This window comes from Silurus meridionalis, chromosome 25 (genome assembly GCF_014805685.1).
Source record: "Silurus meridionalis isolate SWU-2019-XX chromosome 25, ASM1480568v1, whole genome shotgun sequence".
Taxonomy (NCBI): domain Eukaryota; kingdom Metazoa; phylum Chordata; class Actinopteri; order Siluriformes; family Siluridae; genus Silurus; species Silurus meridionalis.
The window spans coordinates 3,737,750-3,751,941 of record NC_060908.1 but is presented as its reverse complement, the minus strand read 5'-3'; the positions used below and the strand labels follow the sequence as shown (position 1 = coordinate 3,751,941).

Sequence of the window (14,192 nt, the reverse complement as noted above, 5' to 3'; positions counted from 1 at the left end):
AAGCAAAGTCTTGTGACAAAAATTATAATAAAACATGATAGCCATAATAAATCATAGTACTTAGGATACTTACATCCATTTGGAGATTCTAATTGTAAACTTGTACATATTGTGAGCAAACAATCTGAAAGTCTAGAACATTTTATGTACATCTAATGCAAATGTATGAACAGTATTATCATGATCATTTTTAATACATTTCACCGCACTTTACTTTTTCTTGCTCTTTTTTACCGGGGTCTTCCTGAAACATTTACCGAAGAGCCAACTGCATGTTTTTACAAAATGTACACAACCAGAGCAATAACAGAAAGCAAAAAGGCAATCACGTCCAAGCTGTGCTGCTGAAACCACATGAGGTTATGAGCTTCAACCCTCAAGTGCATAGCCCCCTTATTGCGCATCACATACTCGATCCAGAAAATGGCTTGGTCTAGTGGCTTCATTGGTTGGTCATGGTGGATTTGGGATAGCCTCATAATGTTCTCCTTGTAGCTAAAAAAAGAGAGAGAATATAGAAATGTACACATCATATAATGTTTAAACTTTTCTGTTTCGACTTAAGTGAAATGAAATGCTTTGAGAATCCTAGAATAGTTTTAACTTAGCCAAGGGTCACAAGACTTTCTCTGCTATGTCTGCCAGTTGTATTAAGGCAAAATTGTTTGAGGGTGGTGTCAGACTTACACTGCGCTAACTTTCTGAGGCACCATCACATCATCAGGAAAAGGGGAAAAAAAACAAAATAATTGAAGAATTTATTTATTCTTATAATGAAGATATTTATAGATTTAATATATACTATGATCTTCAATGATAAGATAATTTACGAGTTGTTCAGGACCTCCTGGTTCCACAGCTCCATGATATTTCTCATACTATAGTGCTTGTAATATCTTAATGATTTATAATCACAATCTTGGTGTCACCCAAATGAGGATGGGTTCCTCCATTGAGTTTGATTTCTCTCAAGGTTTCTTCCTCATACCACCAGATTTTCCTTGCCACTGTCTCCCCAGGCTAACTCATCAGGGATACATAGAGATCAATTAAAAAATGTTGTTCTATAATCCTTACATTCTGTAAAGATGCATTGAGACAATGTTCATTGCTAAAAAGTGCTATATAAATAAAAGTAAATTAAATTGAAATAAATTGTATAGAGACTCCAGACTCACATCACATAATTTGGTTCGATTTGACTAAATGAGAAAAATGCAGTTACTTAGATGTGTGCTTACTGAAACATTTACATAAATATGAAGCAATCTTAATTCTCAAAAACAAAACTCTTAGAAATAGAAATATTAACTCACAATGGATTGTTGATGACATCAACGAGAGCCTGCTTTAAGTCCTCGGTCTGCATTTTGTTGAAGTCAAGCATAACTGCAGCTCCTTTGGTTTTCATATGATGTATATTGTCAGGCTGATCAGAAAACAGTGGTATTCCAACCATAGGAACTCCATGAAAAATAGCTTCATATAATCCATTGTTCCCACCATGGGTTATGAAGGCCTTGGTTTTAGGATGTCCTGTAGATACAAATGATTTGTATTTACTTCAACAGAATGTGGTAAAACACTATATAGATAAAAGTACTGGGACACCTGACCTGACCAGCCATATGTGATTTATCCCTAAAAGATTGAAAATGCTTCTTACCTAATAAATCATTCTGGGGAATCCAGTCATAGATTCTTGTATTAGGAGCAAGAGTTTCTGGTTTTTCACCTGTGTATCGCCAAATAACCTGAAATTACACACAGAATTCAGGTCAAAAATAACTAAAGTGTGAACTTCCTATATACAGATTTTGGTCAATATCCTCTTAAAAGTTTAAAGGAGCCAATCTTCCTATTGATATTTTTGGGGAGGTAAATGGAGAACCCTGAGTTCCAACATTAACTGCTGCACTAAAGGGCAGTACTAAACGTATTATATTTAATTGAATAACTATTGAAATTGAAAATGAAAATTAAATTGTGAATCCGTTAAATCACAGAAACCGTGAGATTTTTAGTTCTGTACTAAAGGGCAATCGTCAACCCATTTAGAATCAATAAAACACTAAAATTCTTAATTAAAATGTAGATTAAGTATCTAAAGCTCTATTAGTAATTGTATAAAAACTGAGACCTTTTGGGGGATCTGGCCGAGTGCTGCAGCGATGGTGTTCGCTCTTTCTTTAGTGAGGTTTTTAATCATGGAGCCCATTGAAAACACCACAATGCCATCATCTCCCGAGCTCTGGACATAGTCCGCCATCTCCTATAGCAACCAATAAGCAGTGTTATTATAAGACAGATAAGAAATAATACATTCAAAGCCATGCAAATTTGCCCCAAATGCCCCGATTTCTTTTCGATATATTAAAACATTTTAATATATAAATTGCAACTTTTTATTGCTGGTCATTTCCTAAGATTACCTGCAATAAATGATTTGTGTGCTAAAAGTTAGTAGTATATTGAATTACATCTTCACTTCCCAGGCTGAGCATCTCCTGGTATAACGGAATAAGAAGGCTTAAAAAGAAACTTACTTTTGGTAAAGGTTTTGCAGGCTTGCAATGCATTCCACCAACAAATTGGAAATTTGGGAGAAGTGGCATTGGATATTCAAAGTCCCAATAAGTGCGGATTAACCACATGTCAGCTTTGCCCAAAGTTTCACAACGTGTCGTAGGTTTGCCTGTGAAATGCAGAAGCAAAGCTGATCAATTTAATATCAGAAACAACATTAAATAGAAGTCACTGTTTATTTAATTTAACATTTCTTTAATAATGTAAGTAATTTTAGTTGTTTTTTTCCTATTAAAGTCCATGTAAGATGGCACTGAGTGGTACCCGCAAGTGCATACATTGGTGGAGTGCCCTCAGATGCCCACTGTGAGAGTTTGTTGTACGCACGGATAATCACCTTAAAAGGTGATAGACAAATGTCACTATAGTTTATTTGGTAGGTCATCGTATCCAGTTCTGAATGACTGTTCAATGTTGACATAACCGCTGACACTAAAAAGATTACTTGACCAAAATTCTGAACTGTTTAAGGAAACTGGAGAACTCTATGGACAGAACAAAACTGAACTGGAAACCTTAGAACTATGTAGTGGCAATTTTATAATAATAATAATAATAATAGTAATAATAATAATAATAATAATAATCTTACTTTTATATAGTGCCTTTAAAAGTTACATCGCAATGCATTTTTTCAGCATAGAAGTAAAGATAAAATAAACATAAAAAAAATGTAAAGTAATAATAATACAAATAATAAAAAAATACAATAAACATCACAGAATACCTAAAAAACAACAAAAAATAATTCTACCCACTGCACCACTGTGCCAGTTATGAGTTACTTTGAATAATTAGTAGTATCAGACACAAGAAATAGCCTTGAGGTCATTAAACTTAAACATTGCTGCTTATAAGTAATGCATTTCATAAGTAAATTGCTGAATTCATTTCTTATATGACATTCAAACATTGTCTTGTGATAAGGACGAGAACGAAATTGGAAAGTTTTTCGAAAGTTTCTCTTCTCGTCAAAATAAGAGATTATCATTTACCCAGGACTTCTGTGAAGAGCCGATCCCATTTCGCCACAGCCATAAGGTCAAACGCTATATCTGTCAAGACAACAAACAAAAAATTGTTTACTCTCTGAAGGAAGTCCATGTGATCTGTGTAGAGCCTGCCAGGTGCAGGAACATAGGATGGTGTCGCTGGCAGCTTTCCACAGTGTCGCTCCATAGCTCTCGCAAAACTAAAACTTAGAGTGTGGATGAACGGCAGGTTCAGCTTCTGTGCCAGCAGTTCCCCACATACAATCGCAGGGTCTGTCAGAAGAACATCAAACTGCTCCTTTCTCCACTTCTCCAGCAGATCTTCACGTGCAAAAACCTCTCTGCATAGTGCGTGATTCTGCTCGAACATATCATTGATTAATTCACTTAACTTCACAAAACCCTGTATCATGTTGTCATTCTCCAGGTCGTACATCCAGTATTTTAAAAGCCTTGCATATATGTCACCAACATCCTTCTTACTGTAAGGCACCTGTATGACCTCCACATTGTAGCCTGAAGACTGATCTGTCTTTATCGACTGTGTAGCACTTTGGGTAACTACAGTCACACTGTGTCCTCTTTCTATAAGCTCATCTATGATGATTTTGATGTTGAGCCAGTGACTGAAATCCTCAGGCCAGATTAGGATTTTCCCTGCTGTCACACAAAGTGGACACAAAGTCAGACCAAGAAGGAGCAGAAAGCAGAAATCAGCTCTCCCACATGCACTCATGATGGCTGGACGACCAGTCTTTCTTGCTCACAGATGAACTGAGAGTAATCCTCTAGATCTGCAATTTGATTGAAGAAAGTTGAACTTTATTCGTGGCAGCAGGGCAGGTCTTTGACCACCAAGACTCAATGACCTGAAGAGACAGCCGACCAGAATAAACATCACAAATGCACCAGACCACAAGTTAACAAATGGCGTCATAGGGTCAAAATCGCATGTCATAATGTCAACAAATAGACGTCATTAAAAAGAAATGAAGATAAACCTCAGAAATCACAGTCTATGCATGAACTTTTATAACTTTTCCAACTCTCTTTTTTTAAATTTAAAATATAAACTTTTTGCTCATTTGCCAACATTATTTTCTCTTTAATCATGTGACGCTTTCCCCCATTTCCCCACCTTTTATTATAATGATGGTGTTGGTTGATTTGGAATATTTTTAAAAGATAATTATTTCATGAAAATGGTACCAATCTGTTTTGACTTTGACCTAAAGTAACTCATACATAAAAAACCACATGAACTAGTTGAATCACTTATCTGTAATGTGCACAGACAGAGCAATAAACCAAATGGGTCAATAAAATTAATCAATATTGTTTATTTCACTATTCAGAATAATTTTTTATAAGTTTGTAATTAGTGTAACTTGAATATACTGGTTTATTTGACTAACATGAAGTGATTAGTATAGCAGGAATAGATAGATAGATAGATAGATAGATAGATAGATAGATAGATAGATAGATAGATAGATAGATAGATAGATAGATAGATAGATAGATACTCTGACCTTCTCTATACTTCTCCATCAACATTCTCAAAGCAAATTATGCGTCTGTGGGTCTCTTCTTTAGCATAAAACCATACTGTTGCTCATAGATGGTCACCTCTTCTGTCAGCCTGGCTTCCACTACTCTTTCCCAGAACTTCATTATGTGACTGATCAACTTTATTCCCCTGTAGTTACTGCAGGTCTGCACATCTCCCTTGTTCAGAAAAACTGGTACTAGCACACTCCTCCTACAAACTATCTGGTTAAAAATTCCACTGCCTTCGCTCCTAAACATTCTATGCTTCTACTGGTATGTCATCTGGTCCTAAGCCTTGCAACTTTGTCCCAGTTGTTGGGGCAAAAAGATCGCAAAAAAAAGAAAAGAAACATCTTACTTGTGGTAGAGGTTTTGCAGGCTTGCAGTGCATTCCACCAACAAATTTAAAGTTTGAGAGAAGTGGCATTTTATTTACAAAGTCCCAATATTTGCGGATTAACCACGTGTCAGCTTTGCCCAAATTTTCACAACGGTAACGGAGTTACTTTATTTAAAAAGTAACGCGTTACAGTATTAGTTACTGTCAAAAGTAACTGCGCTACAGTAACGTGTTATTGCCCAAAACTGGTTTTAAGTCAAATCATAAGTCAAATTATCTGTCAGTGCAGTAAGATAATTAGTTTTGGTAAGATTTCTTGAGATAAAACAGGCATTTGAAATAAATAATACTAATGAACAAGTCCTAAGGGTGATTATTGAGCATTTTCTACTGGGCAACCTAAAAACCAGTTATTACAGCTAAAATAATGCCTCAAATGATGTTGCTGATGGTTTACACAACAATTATAATCTTACACAATTTGCTCATAGTATTATTATTCTTAAAATAAGATCAATAAGATTTTTATGGCTAGAAATAAGATTGTAGGTCTTGACTAGATGAGGATTTTTTTTAGTAAGACTATTCACAAATATGACCTGGAGAATCAACACACTGGGCATCTGAAGAATGCCCACCATTAGTTCGCCCAAGGCATTACGGGACACACAGAAATACATAAGTATAGCTAAGGTTTAAAAAAACTACCTACATGTTGTACCAGTTACTGCATTCATGAAGAAGCACTAAGGTTTTTGGCACTGACAGCTATTTGACAATTTTATCAGCAACATTATCCAAAAGTATAGCCAACTGGTTTGAAAATGTGATGAACATACAAGTTGTTGCCCAACGTGAGTTCGTTGTACGGACAGTTAATGACATTAAAGGATGATGGACAAATGCCACGATAGGTTATGTGATCCAGTTCTGGATGATTGTTGAATGGTGACATAGAAATGCTGACACTGAAAAGATCACTTAACAAAAATTCTGAACTTTGTGTGGACAAAATGAGATTGAACCAGTAAACCCATAACTATGTAGTGGCAATTCTACCCATTGTACCACTTGAGTTAATTTGAATAATTAGTAGTATCAGACACAAGAAAGAGACTTGAGGTCATTGAACTTAAACATTAAGCATTACTGCTTATAAGATTTTGTAAGTAAATTGAGGACAAGATCCTAATTTTAAAAGCTGCTCGATATTTTCTTCTATACCTAAAGTTAAAATTGATTCATAAATTAAAGCATTTGCCCATGACCTCTGTGAAGAGATGATCCAATTTCGACACAGAGATGAGGTCAAACGCTATATCTGTAAAGACAAAACAAACAAAAAAAAGTTTACTTTCTGCAGGAGGTCCACATTGCACATTGTCGCTTTACAGTTCTCGCAAAACTAAAAGAGTGTGTATAAAGGGCAGGTTCAGCAATTCCCCACATACAATCGCAGGGTATGTCAAAAGAAACCCAAACTGTTCCTTTCACCACTTCTTCAGCAGATCTTCATGTGCAAAATCCTCTCTGCAAAGTGCGTGATTCTGCTCAAACATATCATTGATTCAACACAATCATTCCTCAGCACCTGATCGAGAAGCTGAACCTTCTGGGCCTGAACACCTCTCTCTGCAACTGGATCCTGGATTTCCTGACTGGGAGACCTCAGGCAGTCCGGATCGGGAACAGCATCTCCAGCACCACCACACTGAGCACTGGAGCCCCTCAAGGCTGTGTGCTCAGTCCACTGCTGTTCACTCTGCTGACTCACGACTGTGCACCAACGCACAGCTCAAATCATATCATCAAGTTCGCTGATGACACGACCGTGGTGGGTCTAATCAGCAGGAACGATGAGTCAGCATATAGAGAAGAGGTGAAACGGTTAACTGCCTGGTGTGGAGCAAACAACCTGTCTCTGAACGTGGACAAAACGAAAGAGATGGTTGTGGACTTCAGGAGAGCTCAGAGCGACCAATCTCCACTGATTATCGATGGATCCTCTGTGGAGATCGTCAAGAGCACCAAATTCCTTGGTGTTCATCTGGCGGACAACCTCACCTGGTCACTTAACACCAGCTCCATCACCAAGAAAGCCCAGCAGCGTCTATACTTTCTGAGAAGGCTGAGGAAAGCCCACCTCCTCCCCCATCCTGTCCATGTTCTACAGAGGGACCATTGAGAGCATCCTGAGCAGCTGCATCACTGCCTGGTTTGGGAATTGCACCGTCTCGGATCGCAAGACCCTACAGAGGATAGTGAGGACAGCTGAGAAGATCATCGGAGTCTCTCTCCCCTCTATCATGGACATTTACACCACACGCTGCATCCGCAAAGCACACAGCATTGTGGACGATCACACACACCCGTCACACGCATACTTCACCCTCCTACCATCAGGAAAACGGTTCCGAAGCATTCGGGCCGTCACAACAAGACTGTGTAACAGTTTCTTCCACAAGCCATCAGGCTTCTCAACACAGAACTGAACAGAACTCACACACACTCACACACACTCACTTACACACGCACACACACACACACACTCACTGTGTGTTACTGTTACTGAACTGAACTGTACAACCTGGACTAAACACAATCATCACTCATCTCGATCCACTCCATCACCATTTATATATTTATTATTATTTATACTATATTCAGTACAATGTTTATATTCAGTACAATGTTTACATGCTGTTTTTGCACCTTTTATACTACAGTATAATGTTTACATGCTGTCTTTGCACCTCCTTGCTGCTGTTTTTTGCACTACATTGCTCTGTTCTGTTTGTATTTTCTCCTGGGTATAGTTTTACATTCACCTCACACAGTACTGTATATGTAAGTATACAGTAGGTTTACTAGTCGGCGCTATACTTGGTTTTGTCTTTTGTCTTGTCTTGTGTTGTCTGTCTGCACTCTGTCTGTCTGTACTGTTCTTTTGTTTGCACTGTTTGCACCAGGCTGCACTCGATGCACTTTATGTTGTTTTGTTGTTTTTGTGTAGCACCAGGGTTCCGGAGGAACGTTGTTTCGTTTTTACTGTGTACTGTGTACCACTGTGTATAGTAAAAATGACAATAAAAGCCACTTGACTTGACTTGACTTGACTTGACTTGATTAATTCACTGAGCTTCACAAAACCCTGGATCATGTTGTCATTCGGCAGGTCGCACATCCAGTGTTTTAAAATCCTTTCATATATGTCACCAACATCCTTCTTACTGTAAGGCACCTGTATGACCTCCACATTGTAGCCTGAAGACTGATCTGTCTTTATCGACTGTGTAGCACTTGGGGTAACTACAGTCACACTGTTTTGCCACTTCCTTATTTACAGTGATGGTGCAAATAACTGTATTACTTAGCTACTGTATTTTTTTAACGCATTACATGATTATGGTGGCAAACCTTTTCAAAATTTTTACCCAAAGTAACTCATTCACTTGTTTTGAAAACCATCAGGCTGACTGTTGGCATTTGTATTTGCCAATTTTATTAATTATTGTACAAAAATGTTGCAGATATGTTCATATCGAATTATACAGTAGTCTACATTTCACAACCCTTTTTAAGTCTTTCCACATGGATTTGACAGGATTTAGGTCTGGGCTTTAACTGGGCTACATTATAGTGTATTGACATTCCTTGCCCTTAAACATTGACATTCTTTAGCCTGCAGATTTTGTGTCGAAATAGATTATCCATAAATCTTTCTATATTGACAAGAACCTCATAGGATGATGCTAACACCGTAAATTGCACAGAATCTAGCAAATGTTTGATGGTCTTGATTGTGTTCCTGAATGCCCTGTTTTTCCACTTTTTAATGATGGAAACTCTTTGGTTAAAGATGGCCAACTTTTACACTGATGATTTACTGATGTTCGTAACAATGGATGTGTATTTATTATATTTACTGTATGGTGTGTGAGGAGGACTGTTGGAATGAATAGGATGATGAGAGTGAGAAGAGGGCAGTTTTTCGCATGTGTTAAGGAAGGGAAAAGGCAATTGATCATCTCTGTTTAAGAAAATAGGTAATTTTTTATTTTCACATTTAAGCACAGAAATGTTTTTATTTTTATTTGTGTAATGTATAATAAAGAAACACTAAGTGTTTTGTTATCATTAATTACTGGAATCATTTTAAAGTAATACTGGACATGTAGGACATGTATTATCTTTTATCCATATATTTATGTCAAAAATCACAGTAATGATTACTATATTCACATACACATGCTTCACTCTTTCTTGCTCTTTCTTGCTGGGGTCTTCTGGAAACATTTACGAAAGAGCCAGCTGCATGTTTTTACAAAGATAAACACAACCAGTGCAATTACAGAAAGCAGAAAGGCTATCACGTCCAAGCAGTGGTACTGATACCATGTGAGTTCATGAGCTGCAACCCTTAGGTGCTTGGCCCCCTTATTGCGCATCACAAACTCAATCCAGAACACCGCCTGGTCTAGTGGCTTTATTGGTTGGTCGTGGTGGATTCGGGAGAGTCTCATTATGCTCTTCTTGTAGCTGTGGAAAGAAAGAAAATAGAAACCAAAGGTTTGTATCATGTTGTGTAAAGACCAAAAATATATTTATATTTATAATGTATGCAAGTTAAATGTTACTTAATTGCTCCAATTTTAATTAATGAGAAAGATGCAATTGAGTGTGAAGTGCTAATTAAAATTTGGAACTTAATCTCAACTCACGATGGATTGTTGATGATATCATCGAGAGCTTGCTTTAAATCCTTGCTCTCCATTTTGTTTAAGTCCAGCATAACTGCAGCTCCTCTGCTTTTCATATGATTCAAATTATCAGGCTGATCAGCAAATAGCGGTATTCCCACCATGGGAACTCCATGATAAATAGCTTCATATATTCCATTAGTCCCACCATGGGTGATGAAGGCCTTGGTTTTAGGATGTCCTGTAGATACAAATTCATTAGTGATTTTAATTTAACAAAATGTGATAGTATATTAACAATGAAAATGTTTTTTACCTAATAAATCATTTTGAGGAATCCAGTCATAGAGTCTTGTATTAGGAGCAAGAGTTTCTGGTTTTCCGCCTTTGTATCGCCACAAGACCTGAAATTGCAGACAGGATTCAGGTTTAAGCAAGATGATGAAGTTATAAATTGGAAATTTGGACTATGCAATCGATCTACTAACAATCTTCAAGAAGGTAAAAAGAAACACATTTAGTATCAATAAAATTCTAAACGCAATTGTAGATTAAGTATCAAGATCTCCATTGCTTATTGTACATAAAACTGAGACCTTTTGGGGGATCTGTCCAAGTGCTGAAGCGATGGTGTTCACTCTTTCCTTGGTGAGGTTTTTAATCATGGTACCCAGTGAAAACACGACAACACCATCATCTCCTGAGCTCTGGACAAAGTCCTCCATGTCCTACAAAAACCAAAAAGCAATCTTATAACAATGTTAAGCCTTTTTTTTTTTTTTTACATTTCATTCATCAGTTTGAATATGTAATCGAGTATAAATTTCTTTGACAGTGTGCTGATGAGAGATGGGCATAATGATACGTTATGTGGTAAATTAATGTGCTTTATGGAAATGAAAAAAAGGCTAGCACAAGGGCAAAGAATTACAAAGGATTGTATTTTCATCGACCATACTTGATCCACACACACACTTGTGTTGTAGTAAAGGTTTTGTAATCATAATAAAGATTTGTAGAAAAGTTCAGTGAACTACACCTTTGTACGTATTGATTTTCGCATGATTTTAATGACGCTGGAATGCATTGCTGTGTTCATTTCCTGTTACAAAGAAATAGGATGATTGAAAAAAGGAGTAGGTGTCACAGACTGGAAACTTACTTTTGGTAGAGGTTTTGCAGGCTTGCAGTGTAATCCACCTACGAATTTAAAGTTTGGAAGGAAAGGCCGTGGATATTCAAAATCCCAATATGTGCGGATTAACCAGATGTCAGCTTTGCCAATATTTTCGCACAGTGTTATGGGTTTGCCTGTGAAGTACACGAGCAAAGACAGCGGATTTTGTAACAATTACTACAAATGGAATTGTAATCCAATATTTGTTTCATCTCATTCCTATTTTTAAGATTAAAAGCATTTTTTTTTAGTTTTTCTATACAGTATAGAGCACAATCTATGAAATTTAGAACAAACTTGAAAGTTATTAGAAAAATATCTAAAGTTTCAGTGCAAAGTCATACCATTTATTTTAAGGAAATGCTCATCAAAGGATAATGGTCTGTGAAGTTTGATTATTGCTGTGTGTACTATGTATAGTAGCATGTTCTCTAATCGTCCAAAGAAGTTCATACGATCAGTGAGATGCCCCTGAGCGGCAGCTGCAGGTACATAAGATGGTGGAGCGGGCATCTGCCCACAGAACCGCTCCATATTATGGGCAAAACTGACCCTGAGGGACATCACACTGGGCAGCTCAAGAACGTCCGCCATCACGCCAGCGCACGGCATCATGGGGTCATATAGAAGTACATCGAAATGCATCTCCTTCAGTAAATTCACAAGATTTCTGTTACCAAACATCCCATTGCAAATAACCTGCATGTAATGAATCATCCCAGACATCATGTCCTGAATCAGCGTCAGTTTTTTAAAGATGGTAGTGCTTTCTTCCATCCATGCACTGATGAACTTTTGCCACACGTCGTCCGCCTCCTGTTGCTCCATGTTGATTTTAAAAGACATGAATTTGAAGCGCTCGTTTTGGCCATGCTGCAGCGTAGGTGAGGCGGAGTGTGTGAGAACGGTCACGCTGTGATTCCGGTCCAGGAGCTCCTCCACAATTGTGCGGATGTTGTGCCAGTGACTATATTCACCAGGAAGCACCAGTACATTGCCACTGTGAGATGTTACAAACAAGTTCAGAAATAAAACAACTAAGCAGGTACAAGATCTGATCCTCATCATTGTGTCAAATGAAATAGTCACAAGGCTACCTGGAACATTGAACATGGTGAAATATGGGGGGGGAGTGTTTAAAATTGCCCAATTAGGGTTTATGTCGAATGCGGTTATTGACCTTAGATAAATCATGGGCCCTTGGTCATTAAAGTCTTGTGGGTAGATTATTAACATGGAACCTGTATAAGATGACTGTTGTAAAGTGTTTTCAAAGCTCATGTTCATTAATTAACCACCTGAATGTGATGCCAGTTCATTGGGTACACAGATATTTGTTTACACACTTGTTTATAATTATGTGCAAAATTAGAATTTTAAGTCTGCCTACATGCATGTTTTCGGAGAGTGGAAGGAACCTTTATATATATATATATATATATATATATATATATATATATATATATATATATATATATATATATATATATATATATATATATATATATATATATATATATATATATATATATATATATATATATATATATATATATGAATCATTATTCATTAAAAATAGATATATATTTTACCCATGACTTCTGTAAAGAGGTGATTCCATTTCATCATGGCCATTACATTAAACACCACATCTTGAAAGGCAATATACAAAATATTTTTCACTCTCTGCAGGAAGTCCATGTGATCTGTGTAGACCAGGCCAGCTGAAGGTACATAAGAAGGTGGTGCCGGCAGCTGCCCACAGAGTCGTTCCATGGCGTATCCAAAAGTCAACCTCAGAGTGTGGATGAACGGAAGGTTGAGCTTCTCTGCGAGCAGTTCCCCGCATGCAGTCACAGGGTCTGTCAGGAGAACGTCGAACTTCTCCCTTCTCCACTTCTCCAGCAGATCTTCACGTGCGAAAAAAAGCTCCCTGCACAGTGCTTGATTCTGCTCAAGCATCTTGTTAATAATTTTGCCAAACTCCAGAAAACTCTGAATCATGTTGTTGTTTGGCATCTCGTAAATCCAGTAGTTTAAAAACCTGTCCAAGTTCTCAATAACATCCTTCTTGCTGTGAGGCACCTGTATAATCTCGACATTGTAGCTCGATGACAGATCATTCATTATTGATGGCGTAGCACTGTAGGTAACGATGGTCACGCTGTGTCCTCTTGTTATGAGCTCATCGATGATTGTTTTCATGTTGAGCCAGTGACTGAATTCTCCAGGCCAGATGAGGACTTTCCCTGCTGTCACACATGGCACAGTTTGGCTTAGACTGAGCAGAAACAGAAAGCAGAAAACAGCTCTCTCACATGAACCCATGACAGCTGGATTATCAGCCTCCGAGCTCACACAGAATCAGGCAGCGCAATAAACCTGCATACTCTACATTTATCTCGTGAAAACAAAACTTTGACCTTTATTCAGTTTTGGAAGTACACCAACCAGGAAACACAAACTGTGCATATTTTGGCCAGGAGTACAGGAGAAGATTTAGACTGTAATTTATTTCAGAAATTCAGAATAAATGCTATAATCTGTTTAGAAAATCAGTGTGCAAAAAACAGGTTGGATGTGGAAATGCTTTCTGTTGAAGTTCTTTGGTTTTGACATTGTTAATACTGCAGCAAAAGAGTGGCTGCTACGAGGCTACTGATATATGATCTTTCATGAGTGTCTTTGCAATGTCTTCCTGTATCTGTAGGGTTTCCTACAAGCTTACAAGTTAAAAGTCACCAATTCCAATATGTGTCTGACTTGAACAGTACTTGAGTATTTGACTCATATTGAACGTAGGCTCAAAGATGCATTAGTCCTCAACACCAAAACACATTAATGAA

At 37.4% G+C, this 14,192-nt stretch overlaps 2 protein-coding genes across 4 annotated transcripts; both read right to left on the bottom strand.

Moving 5' to 3' along the window:
* LOC124379542 (UDP-glucuronosyltransferase 2A2-like) lies at positions 1–4,432 on the bottom strand. Its single transcript, XM_046839951.1, is given in 7 exon segments — positions 1–287; positions 290–495; positions 1,317–1,536; positions 1,667–1,754; positions 2,141–2,272; positions 2,547–2,695; positions 3,582–4,432. Coding segments are annotated over 7 exon segments (1,605 nt in total). The 5' UTR covers positions 4,315–4,432; the 3' UTR covers positions 1–210.
* Positions 4,433–9,506: 5,074 nt separating this feature from the next.
* On the bottom strand, positions 9,507–13,735 carry LOC124379418 (UDP-glucuronosyltransferase 2C1-like). Of its 3 annotated transcripts, XM_046839764.1 has the most exons (7): positions 13,318–13,735; positions 11,691–12,075; positions 11,332–11,480; positions 10,766–10,897; positions 10,486–10,573; positions 10,191–10,410; positions 9,507–10,008 (listed from the first exon to the last, which is right to left on the bottom strand). In XM_046839764.1, the coding sequence occupies exons 1-7, from the start codon at positions 13,672–13,674 to the stop codon at positions 9,723–9,725; spliced, it is 1,617 nt and encodes a 538-aa protein (XP_046695720.1). In that variant the 5' UTR covers positions 13,675–13,735; the 3' UTR covers positions 9,507–9,722. The 3 variants fall into 3 exon arrangements, with proteins under 3 accessions (XP_046695720.1, XP_046695719.1, XP_046695718.1); XM_046839763.1 differs by lacking the exon at positions 11,691–12,075 and having other exon boundaries at positions 12,939–13,735; XM_046839762.1 differs by lacking the exon at positions 13,318–13,735 and having other exon boundaries at positions 11,691–12,721.
* Between the last annotated feature and the right edge of the window lie 457 nt (positions 13,736–14,192).